General features: G+C 36.9%; 1 protein-coding gene across 5 annotated transcripts in view; it reads right to left on the bottom strand.

Moving 5' to 3' along the window:
• UTRN (utrophin) overlaps positions 1-23254 on the bottom strand; it is a 491097-nt gene that overhangs the window by 270729 nt on the left and 197114 nt on the right. For all 5 annotated transcript variants that reach the window (XM_045058165.1, XM_045058163.1, XM_045058164.1 and 2 more), the window contains exons 41-44: positions 14066-14216; positions 12635-12810; positions 2357-2492; positions 122-271 (exon numbers count right to left, since the gene is read on the bottom strand). In XM_045058165.1, coding sequence (XP_044914100.1) covers positions 122-271; positions 2357-2492; positions 12635-12810; positions 14066-14216 — 613 coding nt within the window. The remainder of the gene's footprint in view (positions 1-121; positions 272-2356; positions 2493-12634; positions 12811-14065; positions 14217-23254) is intronic.

Genomic DNA, 23254 nt, shown 5'->3' with positions numbered 1-23254 from the left:
TAGTAAAACGTGCCCATGTTTGGGTATGCTTTTTAAAAGCAAAACAGTTATATAATCCCACTTCCTTGACAACAAAATCAATAAACATGAGAAAGGGATCAGAGTAATTCTTAATGCACACCTTATTCCACATTGAATTTACAGTTCTTAAGCTTTCTGAAATTTTTTGTCTTTCATGTAAGCTCAGACTTTTATCTGAAAGCACTTCCAACTCAGTTCTATTCAGCCATTTGAGTTTTTCAGCTTGGACGTCCATCTCCCGGGTTAAGTCCTAAAGGAGTCAGAAGAGAGTTGTCATAAGAAAGTTGTCATACCGAGGAAAGTTCAACTACTGTATCAGAAGTCTCTTTCGGTTATATTCTTAGAAATGTGGATTTCTCGGGGCGCCTGGGTGGTTCAGTCAGTTGAACGTCCGGCTTCGGCTCAGGTCATGATCTCACGGTTCATGAGTTCAGGCTCCGCTTCGGGCTCTGTCTGACAGCTCAGAGCCTGGAGCCTGCTTCGGATTCTGTGTCTCCCTCTCTCTCTGCCCCTCCCCCGCTCATGCTCTGCCTCTCTCTGTCTCAGAAATAAATAAACATTAAAAAAAAAAAGAAATGTGGATTTCTAATTTCTTTTATTTTCTTAGAAAATAAACTTATAAAAGCCTGAACTTATATTAACAAACTGTTTGGTTTTTTAAGTTTATTTTGAGAGGGTGGGGGAGGAGCAGAGAGAAGGAGAGAGAGAGAGAGAGAGAGAGAGAGAGAGAGAGAGAGAGAGAGAGAATCCTAAGCAGGCTCTACACTGGCAGCGCAGAGTCTGATGCAGGGCTTGAACTCACAAACTGGGAGATCACAACCTGAGCCAAAACTAAGAGTTGGACACTTAACCAACTGAACCACCAGGAGCCTCTGAACTTATATTAACAGACTGTAACTGATATGGGAATGAACACACATTTTCAGGGTGCATTTGTATGCCCTTGTGCTTTGGCCCTCTTTACCCGATCTCTTAACAGGGTCATATTATATCATATTTACATTGGTAGTTTCACATTCTGTTCTTAGATAATGAAGATAATGTCTTTTCTAATCAAACGCAAAAAAGAAAGAAAGAAAGAAAGAAAGAAAGAAAGAAAGAAAGAAAGAAAGAAAGAAAGAAAGAAAGAAACCAACCACAGGAACACCTTATGCATTCATCTCTACCTTATCTCTACCTAACCTAATATACCATCGCACTCTTTGTGACAGCCCCCAAATTGTTTACAGAGTGAAATGTTCCAAGAAAACTATTGAAATTTTTAGGTAAAACAGGAACAATTTTGTTAGATATTTGTCTAACAAGAAGAAAACTTAGTAATTGTTGGCCACATATTTTTCATTATATTAAAAGTTCCTTTCCCAAAATGCCTCAATCATACTCCTTAAGCAAAATGTTTCATCCAATTAGGGGGCATCCTTTTAGGCATACTTAGATGCAGGCACATGTGTGTTTCAACATGCACAATTTCTTTTTAATCTTCTTTTTAATGTTTACTTATTTTTAAGAGAGATGGAGGGCAAGCGGGAGAAGGGCTGAGAGAGAGGGAGACACAGAATCTGAAGCAGCTCCAGGCTCCAAGCTGTCAGCACAGAGCTGACGCGGGGCTTGAACTCATGAACCACGAGATCATGACCTGAGCCTAAGTCGGACGTTCACCCGACTGAGCCACCCAGGCACCCCTAACAATTTTTTTTTTAATAAAAATATGAGCACATTAATCTTATTGTTCTGCAACAGTATTTTAATTCTTAACACAAAATATATAAAATGTATAGATATAAAAAAGGTATGGATATTTGGATACATTTATATATATTCATCTTTACATATTTTTACACATTGCATACATATATAACTATAAAAAATTCTTGTTAGTTGTGGATCAACAAAGGACATTTGATTAATACAATCATGATGAGAAGCCTATATAGTAAGCTGTGATGAGTTGCTCCTAAGTCATTCAGAATTTTCTTAAAAAACTCAGTTTTAAAGATAGTTATCAGTAACTATCTTCTAAATCTAACAGCAAAGAACTATACTTTACAGTATTATTGTATTCCAAAATGTTGAAGTCTGTTTAAAATACCCTAAAAATCTTTGGTCTAATACTGAGACCACATGATCTGTCACTTTTCTCTGAGTGAAACCTTACCTCTGCAAGAACAAAATTATAGCTGCTCTTAAAAAAAATTCCTCTAAAGTTCACCACATTTACCACAAAGAACAAAGTTTCTTCCCCTTTTCTTCTTCAGTCATGCAACCTCTTATTTTTAGCATAAATGTTCATGCACCAAAAAGCATTGGCAAATATAGAGACAAATAAACCACTTACTGTTAATTCTTGCAGGTTTTCTTCCAGCTCAGTAGTTGATCTCTTTTGCACAGCACTCTCAGTCTTTGATAACCAACAGATAATATCATCTAGTCTTTTTCTATATTCCATCACCTGCTTACTCACTCCTTTTAGCCTAAAAGAATACATTATTGAAAAACATTGACAAAAATTATCCAATTAGAACAGTATATATTTGCTTTGGATATCCTGACTAAATATACCACACACAAAAATGTTCCTAAAAATTAATATATATCTTTAAATGAGTGTCAATAGTGATATGTACATTGTCCAATACCAAAGATTCTTTGATAGTATGATAATAAACATTTTCCCTTCATTAAACTCAAAAACATTGAAACTAAACATTATCTTCTTTCATCATGAAAAATTCTACAGAAATTTAATACAAAAGATTTTTTTAAAGCTAGAGACCACTGTACAACATAATGGAAGTTTAAAAAAAGAAAGAAAAGTGTCTTTACCTCAGAAAATAAGAAAAAACACATAATTCTCTTTGAGTAGTCCATGGAGATAAAAAGTCATCATTATATGACATAGTATTCACATTAGGTGGCAACTATTACTCTATTCATAGGAAAGAAAGAATAAGAAGGCAAGACACTGAGAATGGAAAGTTTTTACGAGTATTAGGAAAGACAAGAAAAAATGGAAATTTGGTTAGCTTGTTAAAATAAGTATTATATTTGAATATAGCACCAAGTTATAAAAAGAGAGCTAGAAAAAACAAAGCAAAAGTTTTAAAGGATATAAGGAAACAAATAGTCATATGAATATAAAAAAGGAACTGCCTTAATTAGATCTTTTAAATGTTATAAGAATAACATTTATAAGTATATAAACCATCTGTCAGAAGATGAGAATATGACTAGAACTCATGATGACAAGATTATGTATTTTTCAGAGAGGGTTTGGAAGCTATTTACAGCTTGGTGGTGGTATCATTATTTTTATAGTTGTGGCTATTAGCTGCATGTTTAAAAGTTAAATGCAATTTTTTAAATGAATTGCATTTTGTTATCCCTAATAAAAATTTACATTTTTATGGCTATGACTTTTTCTTTTTAATCACAAAAAAACTAACATGATACACTATATAAATATAATCCAATGCTAAATAAGTACTTGCATATTTAACAGAGTCGGTAATATTTGAAAGAGTCTTTTAATGTTTAAAATCTAATGATAATCACTACATAATCACAAGTTTTCATTTTTAAGTATCCATCAGGAAAGAACACTGCTTCGAAATTAAAATAAATAAATCAAACAATAGTATTAATTGTTAAAGACTGACAATACCAAGACATGTAATTTACCCTCTTTATCAAAGAGTAATTAACTTAAATAACAGCTTTATAAACACTCAACTACTATTATAAACCTTTTTTAAAAGAAAAGACTTAGAAAGCAGCAGAATACACATTCTTTTCGAGTACACATGGAACATTCTCCAGAACAGATCACATACTGGGTCACAAATCAGCTCTCAACAGGTACAAAAAGACTGAGATCATACCATGCATATTTTCAGATCACAATGCTATGAAACTTGAATTCAACCGCAAGAAAAATTTGGAAGTCCTCAAAGGCATGGAGGTTAAAGAACATCCCACAAAAGAATGAATGGGTTAACCAGAATATTAAAGAATAAAACAATACATGGAAGAAATGAAAATGAAAACATGACAGTCCAAAACCTTTAGGATGCAGGAAAGGCAGTCCTAAGAGGGAAATATATTGCAATTCAGGCCTATCTCAAGAAGCAAGAAAGGTTGCAAATACATGACCTAACCTTACACATAATGGAGCTAGAAAAGGAACAGCAAAGAAAGCCTAAAGCCAGCAGAAGAGGAGAAATAATAAAGATTAGAGCAAAACTAAATGATATAGAAACAACAACAACAAAAACAAGACAGGAGAACAGATCAACAAAACTAAGAACTGGTTCTGTGAAAGAATTAACAAAAATTGATCAACTCCTTGCCAGACTTCTCAAAAAGAAAAGAGAAAGGACCCAAAGAGATAAAATTACAAATGAAAGAGGAAAGATCACAACCAACACCACAGAAATACAAACAATTATCAAAGAATACTATGAAAGATTATATGCCAACAATCTGGGCAATCTGGAAGAAAAAGACAGATTCCTAGAAACCCACAAACAACCAAAACTGAAATAGGAAGAAATAAAAAATTTCAACAGACCCACAGCCAGCAAGAAATTGAATCAGTAATCAAAAACCTCCCAACAAACAAGAGTCCCAGGCCAGATGGCTTCCCAGAGAAATTCTGCCAGACATTTAAAGAAGAGTTAATACCTATTCCCAAACTGTTCCAAAAGATTAAAAAATGAAAAGAAAACTTCCAAGCTCATTCTATGAAGCCAGCTTTACCATGATTCCAAAACCAGACAAAGACCCCGCTAATGAGGAGAATTACAGGCCGATACCCCTGATGAAGATGGATGGAAAAATTCTCAACCAAACACTAGCAAAACGAATTCAACAACATTAAAAGATTATTATTCACCAGGATCAAGTGTGATTTATTCCTGGGCTGCAAGGGTAGGCCAATATTCCCAATCAATGAACTTGATATATCACACTAATAAAAGAAATGGTAAGAACCATAGATCCGGTCAATAGATGCAGAAAAAGCATTTGACAAAGTACAACATCCATTCTTGATAGAAAGCCTCAACAAAGTCCAGATACAGGGAACACACCTCAATATCATAAAGGCCATATTTGAAAGACCCATAGCTAATATCATCCTCAATGGCGAAAAACTGAGAGCCTTTCCCCTGCCCTCAGGGACAAGACAACGATGTCCTCTCTCACATTACTACTTAACATAGTACTGGAAGTCTCAGCCTCAGCGATTAGACCACAGCATCCAAATCAGCAAGGGGGAAGTCAAGCTTTCACTATTTGCAGACAACATGATATTCTATATAGGAAGCCCAAACAACTCCATCAAAAAATTGCTAGAATTCATACATGATGTATTCAGCAAAGTCACAGGATACAAAATCAACATGCAGAAATCTGTTGCATCCCTATACACCAATAACAAAGCAATAGAAAAAGAAATCAAGGAATTGATTCCATTTACAGTTGCACCAAAAACAGTAAGATATCTAGGAGTAAACCTAACCAAAGAGGTAGAAGATCTGTACTTGGAAACTATAAAACACGAAAGAAACCAAAGAGGACACAAAGAAATGGAAACACATTCCATGCTCATGGATTGGAAGAAAAAAACAGTGTTAAAATGTCTATACCACCCAAAGCAATCTACACATTTAATGCAATTCCTATCAAAATACCACCAGCATTTTCTGCAGAACTACAACAAACAATCCCAAAATTTGTACGGAACCACAAAAGACCCTGAATAGCCAAAGCAATCCTGAAAAAGAAAAGCAAAACTACAGGCATCACGATTCCAGACTTCAAGTTACATCACAAAGCTGTACTCATCAAGACAGTATGGCACCAGCACAAAAACAGACATGTAGATCAGTGGCACAGAACAGAAAACCCAGAAATGGACCCACAACTATACGGTCAGCTAATCTTCAACAAAGTAGAAAAGAATGAAGACAGTCTCTTCAACAAATGGTGTTGGGAAAACTGGAGGGCGAGATGCAGAAGAATGAAACTGGACCACCTTCTTATATGATATGCAAAAATAAATTCAAAATGGATGAAAGGTCTAAATGTAAGATAGGAAACTACAAAATCCTACAGGAGAAAATAGGCAGCAATCTCTTTGATCTCGGCCAGAGAAACTTATCAGACAAGTCACCAGAGGCAAGGGAAACAAAAGCAAAAATGAACATTGGGACTTCATCAAGATAAAAAGCTTCTGCACAGAGAAGGAAACAATGAACAAAATTAAAAGGCAGCCTACAGAGTGGGAGAAGATATTTGCTAACAACATATCTGATAAAGGGTTAGTATTAAAAATCTACAAAAAACTTATCAAACTAAACACCCAAAAAGCAAATAATCCAGTTAAGAAATGGGCAGAAGACATGAATAGACACTTTTCCAAAGAAAACATCCAGATGGCTAACAGACACATAAAAAGATGCTCAACATCACTCATCATCAGGGAAATACAAATCAAAACCACAATGAGATACCACACCACCCCTGGAAGAATGTCTAAAATTAACAATACAATAAACAGGTGTTGGCAAAGATGTGGAAAAAGGGGAGCCCTCCTGCACTGTTGGTGGAAATGCAAACTGGTGCACTCTGAAGAACAGTATGGAGGTTCCTCAAAAAACTAAAAACAGATCTACCAATACAATTCAGCATTTGTATATTAGGTATTTACCCAAAGGATACAAAAATACAAATTCAAAGGGTACATGCACCCTGATGTTTATAGCAGCATTATCAACAATAGCAAAGCTGTGGAAAGAGCCCAGATGTCCACCAACTGATGAACAGATAAAGATGATGTCGTGTGTGTGTATGTGTGTATACATGCATGTACATGTACATGGAAACACATTCATGTATATACATACACATACATACACAGACACACTGAAATATTATTCAGCCATCAAAAAGAATGAAATCTTGCCATGTGCAACAACACAGATGGAGCTAGAATGTATTACACTAAGCAAAATAAGTCAATTAGAAAAAGACAAATATGATATGATTTCACTCATAGAATTTAAGAAAAAAGATAGATGAAAATATGGGGGGGGGCGGGGAGAGGAGCAGAAAAAAACAAACTGCAAGAGACTTAACAATGGAGAACAAACTGAGGGTTAACAGAGGGAGGTGGGTAGGAGATGGTCTAGATGGGTGATGGGGATTAAAGAGGGCACTTGTCAAGATGAGCACTGGGTGTTGTATATAAGTGATGAATCACTGAATTCTACTCCTGAAACCAATGTTGCACTATATGCTGGCTAGCTAAAACTAAAAAAAAAAAAGAGAGAGAGAGAGTTGGAATTTATATTTCCAATGTTTCATAATCATGACTAACTCAGTATTTTGAAAATATATCTATGAAGGATATATTTTCTATGAAGGAAACTAACATCAAGCAATTTCAATAACATATTTGAGTCACAAAATTTTCATCCTCAAACTAGCTAAATATAATCTACCCTTTAAATGTTATCACTAAGAGTAAAAACAAGTTATAGACTTATGTTTAAACAGATAACAATTGCTCATTAAGGAATAACAGCATAAGTTGACAAACTGTACAAATATGTAACTACAAGCACTCAATACAAAAACAAATTAAACTGTGTGCTATTCCTCAATGATTCTGATACCAGTACACACACAAGCTCCTAAAATTGCAAGGTGGCCCCAATTTAAGATAAGTTACAACCTGGAATGAAGTCAAACATGAATTTATGAAAATAAATATTGCTTTAGTTAAAATATAAGATGTTACAGAAGAGATTCATTATTCTTATCTCTTCCCCAAAATGAGTAAAATATGTATTAGCTTCACCTTGTTAGTTCCAGGAGGAATAATTACCACATTCCACAGAGATCCATTTGCAAATCTTTAGCAGAATTTCTGCTAGCATTGTTAATACCATGCCAGCAAATACATCTTTTGCCTTAAGAAGGCCTGGGAGCTAGATGATTTGCAAGCTAGAAGGACTCTCCATGAAAACTCATTAGCACGGCACACAAAACCCTATGGGACCTCAGCTTCCAATCCCACCCCCAGTCCCCTGAATCCTCCTTGTCCTGTAACTTTGCAAATCTCTCACCTGGTCATGCTATTTCATGCCTTCCCCCTTTGCCTGTTCAACTTCTTTTCCCTAGAAGCCTCTCCCTCGGATACATTTATGGGGAGTTATTACAAATGCTTCAAACCTCAGTTCAAGATACTTCTCCTCTGATACCTAAATTCCATGTCCCAAAAAGACCCCACTGAAAAAGAGAACTACAGGCCAAAAGAGAACTGATGAACTTAGACACAAAAATTCTCAACAAAATACTAGCAAATCAAATCCAACAGTACACTAAAAGAATCATCCACCATGATCAAGTGGGATTTATTCCTGGGCTGCAAGCGTGCTCCAATATTCACAAATCAATCAACATGATACATCACATTAATAAAAGAAAGGATAAGAACTATGTGATCCTGTCAACAGATACAGAAAAAGCATTTGACCAAGTACAACATCCATTCTTGATAAAAAGCCTCAACAAGATAGGGATAAAGGAAACATATCTCAAAATCATAAAGCCATATACAAAAAACCCACAGCTAATATCATCCTCAATGGGGAAAAACTGAGAGCCTTTCCCCTATCCTCAGGGACAAGACAAGGATGTCCACTCTCACCATTACTATTAACATAGTACCGGAAGTCTTAGCCTCCGCAATCATACAACAAAAGGAAATACAAGGCATCCAAATCAGCAAGGGGGAAGTCAAACTTTCACTATTTGCAGACAATATGATACTCTATATAGAAAACCCAAAAGACTCCACCAAAAAATTGCTAGAACTGACACACGAATTCAGTAAAGTCACAGGATATAAAATCAACATACAGAAATCTGTTGCATTCCTATACACCAATAGTGAAGCAGCAGAAAGGGAAATCAAGGATTCAACACCATTTATGGTTGCACCACAAACAAGATACCTAGGAGTAAACCTAACCAAAGAGATAGAAGATCTGTACTTGGAAAACTATAAAACACTTATGAAAGAAACTGAAGAGAACACAAAGAAGTGGAAACACATTCCATTCTCATGGATTAGAAGAGCAAACATTGTTAAAATATCTATACCACCCAAAGCAATCTACATATTTAATGCAATTCCTGTCAAAATACCACCAGCATTTTCTGCAGAACTACAACAAACAATCCCAAAATTTGTATGGAACCACAAAAGGCCCCGAAAAGCCAGAGCAATTCTGAAAAAGAAAAGAAAAGCTAGAGGCATCACGATTTCAGACTTCAAATTATATCACAAAGCTGTAGTCATCAAGACAGTATGGCACCATCACAAAAACAGACATGTAGATCAGTGGCACAGAACAGAAAACCCAGAAATGGACCCACAACAACACAGTCAACTAATCTTCGACAAAGCAGAAAAGAATATCCAATGTAATAAAGACAGTCTCTTCAACAAATGGTGTTGGGAAAACTGGAGGCCAAGATGCAGGATGAAACTGGACCACTTTCTTACACAATACACAAAAGTAAATTCAAAATGGATGAAAGATCTATATGTGAGACAGGAAACCACCAAAACACAAGAGGAGAATGCAGGAAGCAACCTCTTTGACCCCAGTCAGAAAAATCTTACTAGACACGTCTCCTGAGGCAATGGAAACAAAAGCAAAAATGAACATTGGGACTTCATCAAGATAAAAAGCTTCTGCACAGTGAAGGAAACAATCAACAAAACTAAAAGGCAGCCTACAGAATGGGAGAAGATATTTGCTAATGGCATATCTGATAAAGGGTTAGTATTCAAAATCTATAGAAAATTTATCAAACTAAACAAACAACCCAGTTAAGAAACAGGTATTAGATACAATAGACACTTTTCCAAAGAAGACATCCAGATAGCTAATAGACACATGAAAAGATGCTCAACATCACTCATTACCAGGGAAATACAAATAAAACCATGATGAGATATCAAAATGGCTTAACAACACAATAAACAACAGGTGTTGGCAAGGAGTTGGGGGGCGGGGCACGGGGAAGGGAGCCCCCTTTCACTCTTGGTGGGAATGCAAACTGGTATAGCCACTCTGGAGAACAGTATGGAGGTTCCTCAAGAAACTAAAAATAGAACTACGCTACAATCCAGCATTTGCACTATTAGTTATTTACCCAAAAGGATACAAAAAACACAGATTCAAAGGGGTACAATGCACCCCAGTGTTTATAGCTGCATTATCAACAGTAGCGAAGCTGTGGAAAGAGCCCAGATGTCCATCAACTGATGAATGCATAAAGAAGATGTGGTATATAGATATGTACACACACACACACACACACACACACACACACACACACACACAGTGGAATATTAGCCATCAAAAAGAATGAAATCTTTCCATTTGCAAGGACGTGGATAGAGCTACAGAATACTACGCTAAGCAGAATAAGTCAGAGAAAGACAAATACCATATGATTTCACTCGTATGTGGAATTTAAGAAATAAAACAGATGAACATAGGGGAAAAAAGAAAAAAGAGAAAGACAACCTAAAAAACAGAGTCTTAACTATAGGGAGCAAACTGAGGGTCGTGGAGAGGGTTTGGGGGGGCTAAGTGGGTGATGGGCATTAAGGAGTGCACTTGCCGTGATGAGCACTGGGTGTTGCATGTAAGTGATGAATCACTAGATTCTACACCTGAAACTGATATTATACAGTATATTAACTGACCGTAATTTAAATAAAAAAATGAAAAAAAATAATTCCATGCCCCATTACTGCTGCCTCTGTGACAACACAGTATCTCCTTAACAACATGCTTTTCAATCATACCATATCATTTGTCCTTTTGAATATTTTCTTCATCCTAATCTCTGAGTTCCTTAGAGGTTCAAAAGATATTGATCAAACCAACCAATCAATTACTGCCAAAACTCAGCAATAACATGCTTAGAGAATAAGTTTTCATTTCACTTACTATTGTAAAAACCAGATATTTTGAGTGTTTACTATGAACAGTTTGCCATATCCTTTTCACAAACACTGTCTCATTTAATCCTCATAACACTCCTCTGAGAAGTTGTCACAGCTCTTATTTACAGAGGAGGAAACTTGGCCAGAGAGCTGTGGTCTTCCGGGATTTGTTCACACACGGTATGTGAAAGCATAAGTTCGTGCTATCACCAACTTTCTGTGAGACCTAGACAAATTACTTAACCTCTCCCCTCTCAGCCTCAGTTTCAAAAGCTATACAATGACCCTAAGAGTCCCCTCAGAAGAGAGTTGAGAAGATAAAATGAAACAATGTGTGCCAGGTGCCAAACATGGTCTCTACCACATGGCAATCTCTCAACCCAAAGGCAAAACCATTATTTGCCTCTGACCGAAACATACAAAACAATAGATGATGTTATTTTATAAAAAGCAGCCATAGGCCAAATAGTCATAGCTCCATATTTTATGTTCTATTTTACACTATAAAACTGGACTTGATAAAATATTAGATTGGTCCATAACAAAACAATAGCTTATCACTAATATATCACCTACAAAATTAAAATTAGAAAAAAAAATTGGGGGCTTTTCAATCCAAAACTACCATCAACCTAAAAAGAAGATCATCAATGGGGTGAAATGTATTAAGCAAAGTAGAAATCATCCATTAAATCTTGAGCATCTCAAAAATAACTTCAAATAATTTTAAAGCAATATATAAAATAATTTGTAATGTTGAGTATTATATTCACTGGTAATCAAGCATTTTTGCAATCCGAAGACACACTAATAAAATCTGGGGCATTGTAACATAATCTGACACAAATCAGACCGTAATTCATTGTATTTATTATATTATGCAAATGAGGAACTATATTATTTACAAAGCACCAGCATATGTGGATGTAACACACCCTTAGACATTAAGAACAACCAAGTAAGAGGGATTTCAGAGAAGACCCCAAGGACCCATCAGGAAGTGGGTGAGTGAAATGTCTGACCCTGAACCCAGATCTTCAGTCTGCAAGTCCAAGGTATTCCTGACTTAGTTCAAGTTCCTTCCACACAGTTGCCATATCATAATAAAATGTCAGAAATGAGAGGAATAAAGATATTTTTCATACATATCACATCTGAGTAGAAATGTGAGACTTTACGGGTAGCCTAAAAATACAGTAAGAGACAACATTCTAAAAGTATAGAACATCACTGGGGCGCCTGGGTGGCTCAGTTGGCTGACCATCTGACTCTTGATTTCGGCTCAGGTCATAATCCCAGCATTGTGGGATCAAACCTGCATTGGGTTCCTCAACACTGAGCATGGAGCCTGCTTAGGATTCTCTCTCTTTCTCTCCCCCTGTCTCTCTCCATCACTCATGTTCTCTCTCTCTCTCAAATAAAAATATATATAGAACATCACAGCAGAGGTCTTAAATGTCACTACAACTCGTATCGTGATATCAGATAATAGAGGAATTTTGAACTCATCTAACTGTATCTTAAAAGGCTCTGCCAAAATATCTTTACCCCTGTGCCCTTGAGTTATCACCGCTACATCACCTTGGCCACCGGTCCTTCACTTCCGCAAAGATCACACTCCAGCGCTGGTTTAAACCTGCCAGCTTGTCTTTCAAGAAGCTTCCATCTGTGGGGGAGAGTTTCTGTACAATCCCATCCCCAGTTCTGTTTAGGGCTGCAAAACTGGGCTGGTGGCTGCTGATTCCCTCTTCGAGTTCCTGTAACAGAGTATAACTCAAGATTAACTCCACAACTGAACTACACAGTGAATCCACAAAGGTACTATGGCATCAGTTTAAGTGTTAAGAAAAACAAAGTCCTGGAAGAATATTTTATGTTCATGAAAAAGGCATTTTAAAACACGTTACTTACATCTCAATGAACACAGGAAATGAAATAGATTTTGAAATCTAACCCATTCTCATGAGTGCCATCAAGCAAAATATACTGAAAGAGGATAGCCTAATAACATAAAATAAGCAACAGCTGTTTACACTGAAAGCACAAGCTTCAGAAATCTGTTGCATTTCTATACACCAATAATGAATTATGTTTGAGTAAAATAGATGGTTTGTCTTCCTTCAAATATGTGCTTGAAAGCATTTCTAAATACAATGTGTGTGTGTGTGTGTGTGTGTGTGTGTGTGTGTGTGTGTGTACCTCCACATACCCTTATGTCCTACCATACGTAAGTAAATGTCAATGTGTATTTCATTGAGACACTGCTTCACGAGTCGGTAAATTTTTAAGCAATTAAAAAAGGATATTTTAAAGTCAAATGTGAGCACTTATCTATAGCCCATAAAATAAGAAAAATGCATTAACATGTTTATGAAAGAAAAAGCATTTTCTAACTTCTCATGAGCCTTCTACATAAAGTATATTTTAAAGATTTAATAAAAGAATATATTTTAACAATGGTAAACTGAAATTCTGCTTGGTTTTGACTATTATTTTTAAAGACCTGTTATCAACAGAACTGATTTAACTATTGTGTTATATTTCCCAAGACTGCATTCGACTCACATGAGCAGCAGCCCTGACACAGCTCAAGAATAATTTACTTGTACGAAAATTATCAATGATACAAAGAAAAATAAGATGTCTAGTGTTTAAGCACAGAAAACAGAGGTGAGATATGCAGATATCTTTCTGTCCTTAATAAAGCCTTACGTACAAAATTAACAAATGTTTTGAATATAAAATTTTAAAAATAAAATTGTTTTACATTAACCACTAAAGAGCATCTTTTATTTAAATTTTTAAAGTCCTAATTAAAGACTGTAAATACCAATTTTTCTTAGACCTTTTAAAGTGGAAAGTAGAACTGGGACAAAAATTACAGGTTGACTATGTACTCCTGAAAAGCTAACATGTTTGCCCTTACTTTCCAAATCAGTCTTAAATGTCCCATACTGAAAAAAATATGCCACCTTCTGAGCAGACCCGCATCCTCGGATGGAAAGCACTCACCTGCTGGTGCATCCTGGCTTTCTCCAAGTCCAGGCCACCATCGGGAGCAAAGGTTTCAGCCAGTAACTCTTCAGCCTCTGTTAGCCACTGTGTGAGGTCATTAAGGTCACAGTGGAACTGTCTCCATTCTTCCATAGCCCTATCAAAATAACTAGAGGACAAGAAACAAAATAGGTTTTCAAACTTTCCAGGACTGTCTAGAAGTAATTTTTCTTCTTTTTTTTTTTAATTTTTTTTATTTAATGTTTTTATTTATTTTTGCGACAGAGAGAGACAGAGCATGAGCAGGGGAGGGGCAGAGAGAGCGGGAGACACAGAATCAGAAGCAGGCTCCAGGCTCTGAGCTGTCAGCACAGAGCCAGATGCGGGGCTCGAACCCACAGACTGTGAGATCATGACCTGAGCCGAAGTCGGATGCTTAACCGACTGAGCCACCCAGGTGCCCCTAGAAATAATTTTTCTAAAGAGGCAATTGAAATCTCATTTAAATTGAAAGCCTCACAACAAGTCAATTCACAGCTCACTGCTCCCATAAGATCAGTTTTCACAAAGGACTACAGTTAAAGATTTCTCTTAGAGAAACATGCACCATACCAAGGGCAATCCTGCCCCTCTCTCTCTTAACATGTATGCACACATGCACACACACTAGGCAGCTTTCAACTGAAAAGACAGACTACTCCAGCTTGGAAAATCAAGGTTGATTAGCTGTAGCCATGCTAACCTACCCAACTTTAAACACTTAACATGTTAAATACCATGAAATGTAAAATATGACAAATCACTCTATTCTCTTAGGAAAAAAATATGATGTTTTACTCCCAGAACACTCAGTTCCTAGCTAGAACAAAACCCAAAAGGCCAAAACACTTCAAAATTTCCTTGCACTCCATTATCGCTGTGTTATAGACTGCTTGTGTCCCCCCAAATGCATATGCTGAAGTTCTAGTTCCACAACGTGACTATATTTGGAGAAAGAGGGCCCTTAAGGAGGTAATTAAGGTTAAATGAGGTCATAAGAGCGGAGCTCTAATCCCGTTAAGACTGGTGTCCTAATAGGAAGAGAAATAAGCACCAGAGATTGATCTTTCTCTCCTCTCTCTCTCTCTCCCTCCCTCTTTCTCTCTCTCATTTTGCAACAACACAAAGGAAAGGCCATGGAAGGACACAGTGAGAAGCTGACCATCCGCAAGCCAGGAAGAGAGGCCTCATTAAACGCTAACCCGGCTGGCACCTTGACCTTATACTTTCTGTCTCCAGAACTGAGAGAAATGTGTTTGTTGTTTAAGGCACCCCGTCTGTGGTATCTTATGATGGCAGCCCTAGCCAACTAATACACTCTGGGCAATGACTACTCTGGAGCGTCCCCTTCATTTGAACAGAATGGTAGTGTCTACAAAGCCCAGGTTAGTCAATGAGATACAGGGCTATCGACATTCCTATTTAAACCTAACTTCTGGGGCACCTGGGTGGCTCGGTTGAGCGTCCAACTCCTGATTTTGGCTCAGGTCACGATCTCAGGATCGAGTCCCCAGTTGGGCTCTGCAGTGAGCATGGAATCTGCTTGAGATTCTCTCTCTCTCTCTCTCTCTCTCTCTCTCTCTCTCTCTCTCTGTCTCTTTCTTTCTCACCCCCCTGCCTCTCCCCCTCTGCTCACCCTCTAAAATAATAAATAAGCAAATAGCTTCTTTAAAAGCAAGATAAAGTCACATTCCACTGCTTGTCATATTTGGAACACATAAAATAAGTACAAAAAGGAAAGCTTTGTTGGATTAGGATCCTAAATTTCCTTGTGCCTTTTTTTTTAGAGTAGTAGTGCTAGGAGAGATTTAGATGATATCCCTAAGATTTTAACAATATTAATAAAATTTTTACTTTGTGTAATAAAAAACTAATATTATTTTCAGAAAATAATAAAATGGTCCCTGGCATCACTAACTCCTAAATAAAGTTTATATTTTCTTTTTCCATGAAAATCATTTTGAAAACTCAGTTAATATCTGTTGAGTTCCCACAGGGAAGGAACATTCTATTAGGCACTACAAAAATAAGAACACTTCAAACAAACACTGTGAGAAGATACAGAGACAATCTTCACTACTTTTCACAAAACTATACAAAAACTAAATAACCAACATAGAATTCCAACTTTTCAGATGCTGCAATAACAAACAGAAAACATTGCTAAAAAGTCTTCCTCAAAGATCTGAACACCTGGAGTATATAAACATTACATTTGGTAAAGATCATTATCACTGCAAAAAGGACATAAATTCAAAATAAATCTAAGCAACATAGCTATGGATTAAATAGGAAAAAGTCAAAAGAAAGGGAGATGCATGCTCGGGAAGGTCTTGCAAAGCCATCACCTCCGCTCTAACCCAGCCAGCTCAGATGGAAGACAGCACAGTACTGTGAAAGGCTGTGAACTTCCAGAGAATCAGACTCGAAGTTCCAGCCTTACTGCATGCTTGGTTTAGATCTGAACTATAAACATATGAGTTTGCTAATCTCTAATATTTCAATGGCCTTGCCAACTTCCCCCAAAAGTCATCTCACCACCAATATACCCTGTCTCTGCTAATGGTACCACCACCTACCTTAGGTCCTCAAGCCAAAGACTTGAGGCTCATTTTTTACTCCTCCCTCCTCCTACTCCAACATCCCACCAATCGCCACATTTTACTGACTCAACTATTTAATTCTCAAATTTTCCTTTAGTTTCCACTTCCATAGCTACTATCCTAATCAAGTTATCATCCTGTGACCAGCATAGATAGGTCTTCTAGCGCTCAGTCTTGTTCTCTACCAATGCATTCTGCAATCAGCAAACTGTCATTCCCTTGTTAAAATACTGCAATGGCTCCCTATTGTTCTCACAGTAAAATACAAACTACAGCTGACCCTTGAACAACACGGCTGAACTACACAGGTCCACATACACATGGACTTTTCCTATAAATACTGAAATGTGTTTTCTCTTCCCTATAATTTTAATAACATTTTCTTTTTCCTAGCTTACTTTATTATACAAATACAGTATATAATACATTAAACGTACAAAATACATGCTAATAGACCATGTTATCGGTAAGGCTTTTGTCAACAGTAAGCATGTTATCATTAAGGCTCTGCCCAACAGTAAGGATCAGTAGTTAAGTTTTGGGGAAGTCAAAAGTTATATACAGATTTTCAGCTACATGAAGGGGGGGGGGTGGTCAGTGCTCCTACCTCCATATTGCTCAAGAGTCAACTGTACTTAACATGATACCCAAGGTCCTTCTAATATAGTCCCTTTTGGACTTTTTGGTTTCATCTCTCTGAGTTCTAACTCTGCTGGACTATTTCCATATCCTTAACAGCACAGCACTCTCTCTTTTTATCTATGACAGTTGCAATGTTGTGTTCCCTCTATTCCTTCACCTAGGTAACCTCACAATCTCCAAGAAGACTTCCCAGATCCTTCAGGGTGCCGAGCAAGGCCTCTTGTATTGTCCCCATCACAGCACTATGCACTACTTAACAAGTGTTTGTCTATAGTTTTCTACTATATACATTTGGACCCCAGGAAAGAGACTATATATATTTAGTACATCTGCCTTATAATCTTTTATAACTACTTACACATAGCTGCATGTGCCTTGAATTAGTCAACACTCAATAAATATTGGTCAAACAGATGGTGCATGGATAGATGGATAGACAAGCACATAAAGGTAGGTGGCTGGGTGAAGTCATAAAATTGAATTTCGAAAACTTTTTAGACAATAGAAAAAGAATGATAAAATTAAGAAGGAAAACTGTTCCTTGTAGAAGATGGAATTCTGAGTAAGAATTAGAAACTAGGAAGGAAAAGAAAACAAAGTAAATTTTAATCTAGTTTGTGTGAAATGAATGAAGAAACCTTTTTTGAGCAACATAGACAGGGTATAAAAAATTAGGCCATCTGGATAACACTGTTAAAAACCTTCTAAATTCAAGACGAAAGGTCTGAACTTTGTCCTTATACCAGTGAAAGCCACCAAAGGAAATACAGAGGATGAGTACCTGAGAAGACATTCTTAAGAGAGAAGATAAGGACCCAAAGATCCAAGATGAGAAGGAAGAAATAACTGGTTGACATAAAGGGAAGAAATTCTTCCAGGAAAAGGGAGCTCCATTACTTGTCTACGATGGTTGTAAAATTACTTATTTGGAAAAATATGAAACTAATACCATGCACCAGTGTAAAGTAAGCATAAGGGAGTTCTCAAAGTAAGATGATATATTTTCATGGTGTTTCTCTCACTTTTACTATAGGCCAACAAAATTTGAAAAGTTTGTGGAGTTTTTCCCATAGATTAGTTTTATCTCTATTTTTGTTTAAGCTATTTAAATTTAGTTAGTTAACATATAGTATAATAAATCAGAGAAAGACAAATAACTTATGATTCCACTCATACATGGAATTAAAGAAACAAAACAGGTAAACATAGGGGAAAGAAAAAAAAGAGAGACAGAGGCAAACCATAAAATAGACTCATAACTATAGAGAACAAACTACTGAGGGTTGCAGGGGGGTCAGGGGGAGTTGGGCAGGGGGATGGGCTAAATAGGTGATTGGTATTGATGAGGGCACTTGTTGTGATGAGCACCAGTTGTTTATGTAAGTGATGAATCACTCAATTCTACTCCTGAAAAAGTTTGAAAGTTTTATAGACCAAATGGCACAGGGAGCTGGTATAGATTAATGGACTTGGTGGTCACCCTCATGTGATTATAACTGATAACTGAAACCATGAAAGTACAGGATATTTGCCATTGTCTTGATAGTTTACAAAAAAAATAGAATAGAAAGAAATTATCACTTAGTGCTTGTGAAAGGTGGATAAATGTGGATAGAGAAAAATAAACATTTAGGATAGATGACCAAAGTTGAAAGAGAAAAACAAAAATTAAGAATAAGAGGGGCACCTGGGTGGCTCAGTCAGCTGAGCATCCGACTGTGGCTCAGGTCATGATCTCACGGTTCATGAGTTCAAGCCTTGCGTCAGGTTTGCTGCTGTCAACACAGAGCCCACTTCAGATCTTATGTCCCCCCCCCCCGCCACTCCCCCGTGCGCACACACACTCTTTCCCTCAAAATTAAATAAACATTTAAAAATACTAAGAATAAGAACATAATGCATCCAAGTGCTGGGATGAATAATAGAGGTAACCTTTTAGCAAATATAATCAAGTTAACAAAGAAAACAAAATAATAAGTTGTGATAGATTACACTCTTCTAGAATAAAAAATATAGTTTGGTGTCTAAACTTTTGAAACTTCCCAATGAATAAACTATTTTCTAAAAGGTAACATTTTTATAATCAAGAAAATGGCAGAACCTCTGCCATCAGCATTACTAATCAACAATGTGCTTGAAGTTCTACCATATTAGCCAAATGCATATATGCAAACAGGAAACTTTTTTTTTAAAAAGAAGAAAAAATGATCATTATATACAATTGATGTGTCAATATACTACAAAGGTCAAGACACACGAAAAAAATAATAATAATACATTTGGTCTTAGCCAAAAGGCTGAGAAGTGATAAAAATAAAAATAATAATAATAATAATAATAATAACAATAATAATGAAACTAGTTTAGGGGAACTCTGAAATATCATCAAGTGTAATACATTCATTTGATGAATAGGATCCCAAAATTAGAAGACAGAAGGGGACAGAAAATTATGTGAAGAAATAATAGCTGAAAGCATCCCTAACAATGGAAAGGAAACAGACATCGAGGTCCAGGAAATCACAGAGAGTCCCAAACAAGATATACCCACAGAAACAAATGATAAAGAGAGACTCTTAAAAGCTGTAAGAAAAAGCAAACAGTTACATACAAGGGAAATCCATATAGCTATCAACTGATTTTTCCACAGAAACTTTGCTAGCCAGAAGCCAGTGGCATGATATATTCTAAATGCTAAAGGGAGAAAATCTACAATCAAGAATACTCTACCCAGCACAGTTATTATTCAGAATTGAAGGAGAGATAGAGTTTCTCAAACAAAGTTAAAGGAGTTCCTCATCATTCTCCAGTTGGAAAAAAATGGCCACAACCAGAAAAGTAAGAAAATTATGGGGGGGAAAAAAAGTCACTAGTACAAACAAACATATAGTAAAGACCTAAATGCGAGACCTGAATCCATAAAACTCCCAGAAGTAACATAGGCAGTAACCTCCTAGACACTGGCCTTAGCAACATATTTATTGATATGTCTCCTCAGGCAAGACAAAAAATAAAAAAGCTAAAATATCCTACTGGGACTATACCAAAATAAAAGGTTTTTGCATAGCAAAGAAAACCATCAACAAAACAAAAAAAACAACCCAGTGAATGGGCAAAAATATTTGTAAATGATACATCCAATAAGGGGTTATTATCTAAAATATGTAAAGAACTTATACAACTCAACCCAAAACAACAAATAATCCAATTAAAATGGAGAAGACCTGGGGTACTTGGATGGCTGAGTCAGTTAAGTGTCCGACTTCAGCTCAGGTCATGATCCTCATGGTCCATGGGTTCGAGCCCCACATTGGGCTCTGTGCTGACAGCTCAGAGTTTGGAGCCTGCTTTGGATTCTGTATCTGTCTCTCTGCCCTTCCCCTACTCACGTTCTGTCTCTGTCTGTCTCTCTCAAAAAATAAACAAACATTTAAAAAAATGTTTTTTTAAATGGAGAGGAAACGCATAGACAGTGTTCCAAAGAAGACATACAGAGGGCCAACAGATACATGAAATATTGTTCTATATCACTAGCAGGAAAATGCAAATCAAAACCACATGAGATATCATCTCATACCTGTCAGAATGCCTAATACCAAAAAGACAAGATATAACAAGTGTTGGAAAGAATGCGGACAGGAGGAAACCCTCATACACTATTGGTGAGAATGTAAATTGGTGCAGCTATGGAGTATGGAGGTTCCTCAAAACGTAAAAACATAAATACTATAGGATCCAGGAATTCCACTACTGGATATATTTACCCGAAAGAAATGAAAACACTAATTTGAAAAGACATATGCATGCCTATGTTTGTTGCAGCATGATTTATAATAGCCAAGATATGGTAGCAACATAGATGACCATCAAGAGATGACTAAAGAAGATGTGGTATATGTACAATAGAATATTACTCAGCCTTAAAAAGAAAATGAGATCTTGCCACCTGCAACAACACAAAGGGACCCAGAGGGTATTATGTTAAGTGAAATAGGTCAGGCAGAGAAAGAAAACACCACATGATTTGACATATATGTGGAATCCGAAAAACAAAACAACAGAAACAGATTCATGAATACAGAGAACAAACTAGTGGCTATTGGGGAGTGGAGGGGGTAGGAGAAGTGATGGGCAAAATAGGTGAAGGGAATTAAAAAGAATAAACTTCCAGTTATAAAATAAGTAAGTCATGGATATGAAAAGTACAGCATAGGGAACATAGTCAATAACACTGTAATAATGTTCCATGGTGCCAGACGGTGACTACCTAACGTAGTGAGCATTAAATAAGGTACAGAATTGTCAAATCACTATGTTATACACCTGAAACTGATACAATATTATAGGTCAACCAGACTTCAATAATTAAAAGAAAAACAAGAAAGAAAGTAAAACACTAAATTGCTTAATAACAGTCCTGGGGAGAAAGGTATCAACAAACCTTCAAAACTTTACTGAGGAGATAGAGAAGAGCCCAAATCCTGAGAGAAAAAAAAACTACATTTCAAATTGATCTTTTTTTTTTTTTTTCAGAAATTGATTGAAATTACTAAAATTTTACCAGACAAATATAGAAAAAAGAAAGATGAATTTAAAGTTAAGAAAAATTAGAGATGGGGCGCCGGGGTGGTTCAGTCACTTGAGTGTCCAACTTCAGCTCAGGTCATGATCTCACGGTCTGTGAGTTCGAGCCCCGCGTCAGGCTCTGTGCTGACAGCTCAGAGCCTGGAGCCTGCTTCTGATTCTGTGTCTCCCCCTCTCTCTACCCCTCCCCTGCTCATGCTCTGTCTCTCTCTGTGTCAAAAATAAATAAAAACATTAAAAAAAATTTTTTTTTTAATTAGAGAAAATACATTTTCTGGATATACTCAATGAAAAGAATTTTCTGGACATACTGGATGAAAAAATTTTCTGGATACACTGGGAATTATTTTTCTGGATGTACTAGATGAAAATATTTTATAATGCTTTATTTGTTAATTTTTTTTTAATGTTTGTTTATTTTTGACAGAGAGAGAGAGAGAGTGAGGGGCAGGGAGGGGCAAAGAGAGAGGGAGACACAGAATCCAAAGCAGGCTCCAGGCTCTGAACTGTCAGCACAGAGCCCAACACAGGGCTCGAACTCACGAACCATGAGATCATGACCTGAGCCAAAATCGAACGCTTAACTGACTGAGCCACCCAGGCGCCCCTATAATGTTTTTGTTTTGTTTTGTTTTTTTAATTTTTTATTTATTTATTTATTTATTTATTTATTTATTTATTTATTTATTTTTGGGACAGAGAGAGACAGAGCATGAACGGGGGAGGGGCAGAGAGAGAGGGAGACACAGAATCGGAAATAGGCTCCAGGCTCTGAGCCATCAGCCCAGAGCCTGATGCGGGGCTCGAACTCACGAACCGCGAGATCATGACCTGGCTGAAGTCGGACGCTTAACCGACTGCGCCACCCAGGCGCCCCTCTATAATGTTTTAAAAATGAAAGTATTATGGTATCAGCCTAAAAACTGATAGTGCAACAAAGCAAAATTAGAAAAATTAAATAAGGGTCATCTGGGTGGCTCAGTGAGTTAGGCGTCCAACTCTTGATTCTGACTCAGGTCATGATCTTACTGTTCGTGGGTTTGAGGCCCACATCAAGCTCCACCCCAGCAGAGCAGAGTCTACTTGGGATTCTCGCTCTCCCCCGCTCTCTCTGTCCCTCCCCTGCTCTCTCAGTCTCCTTCTCTCTCTCTCTCAAAAATAAATAAATAAACTTTTAATAAAAAGAAAAGTTAAACAAAAATGAGGGGCGCCTGGGTGGCGCAGTCGGTTAAGCGTCCGACTTCAGCCAGGTCACGATCTCGCGGTCCGTGAGTTCGAGCCCCGCGTCAGGCTCTGGGCTGATGGCTCAGAGCCTGGAGCCTGTTTCCAATTCTGTGCC

The sequence above is a fragment of the Felis catus genome, chromosome B2 (assembly GCF_018350175.1).
Source record: "Felis catus isolate Fca126 chromosome B2, F.catus_Fca126_mat1.0, whole genome shotgun sequence".
Classification (NCBI taxonomy): Eukaryota; Metazoa; Chordata; class Mammalia; order Carnivora; family Felidae; genus Felis; species Felis catus.
This window is presented reverse-complemented; position numbering and strand designations above follow the sequence as displayed.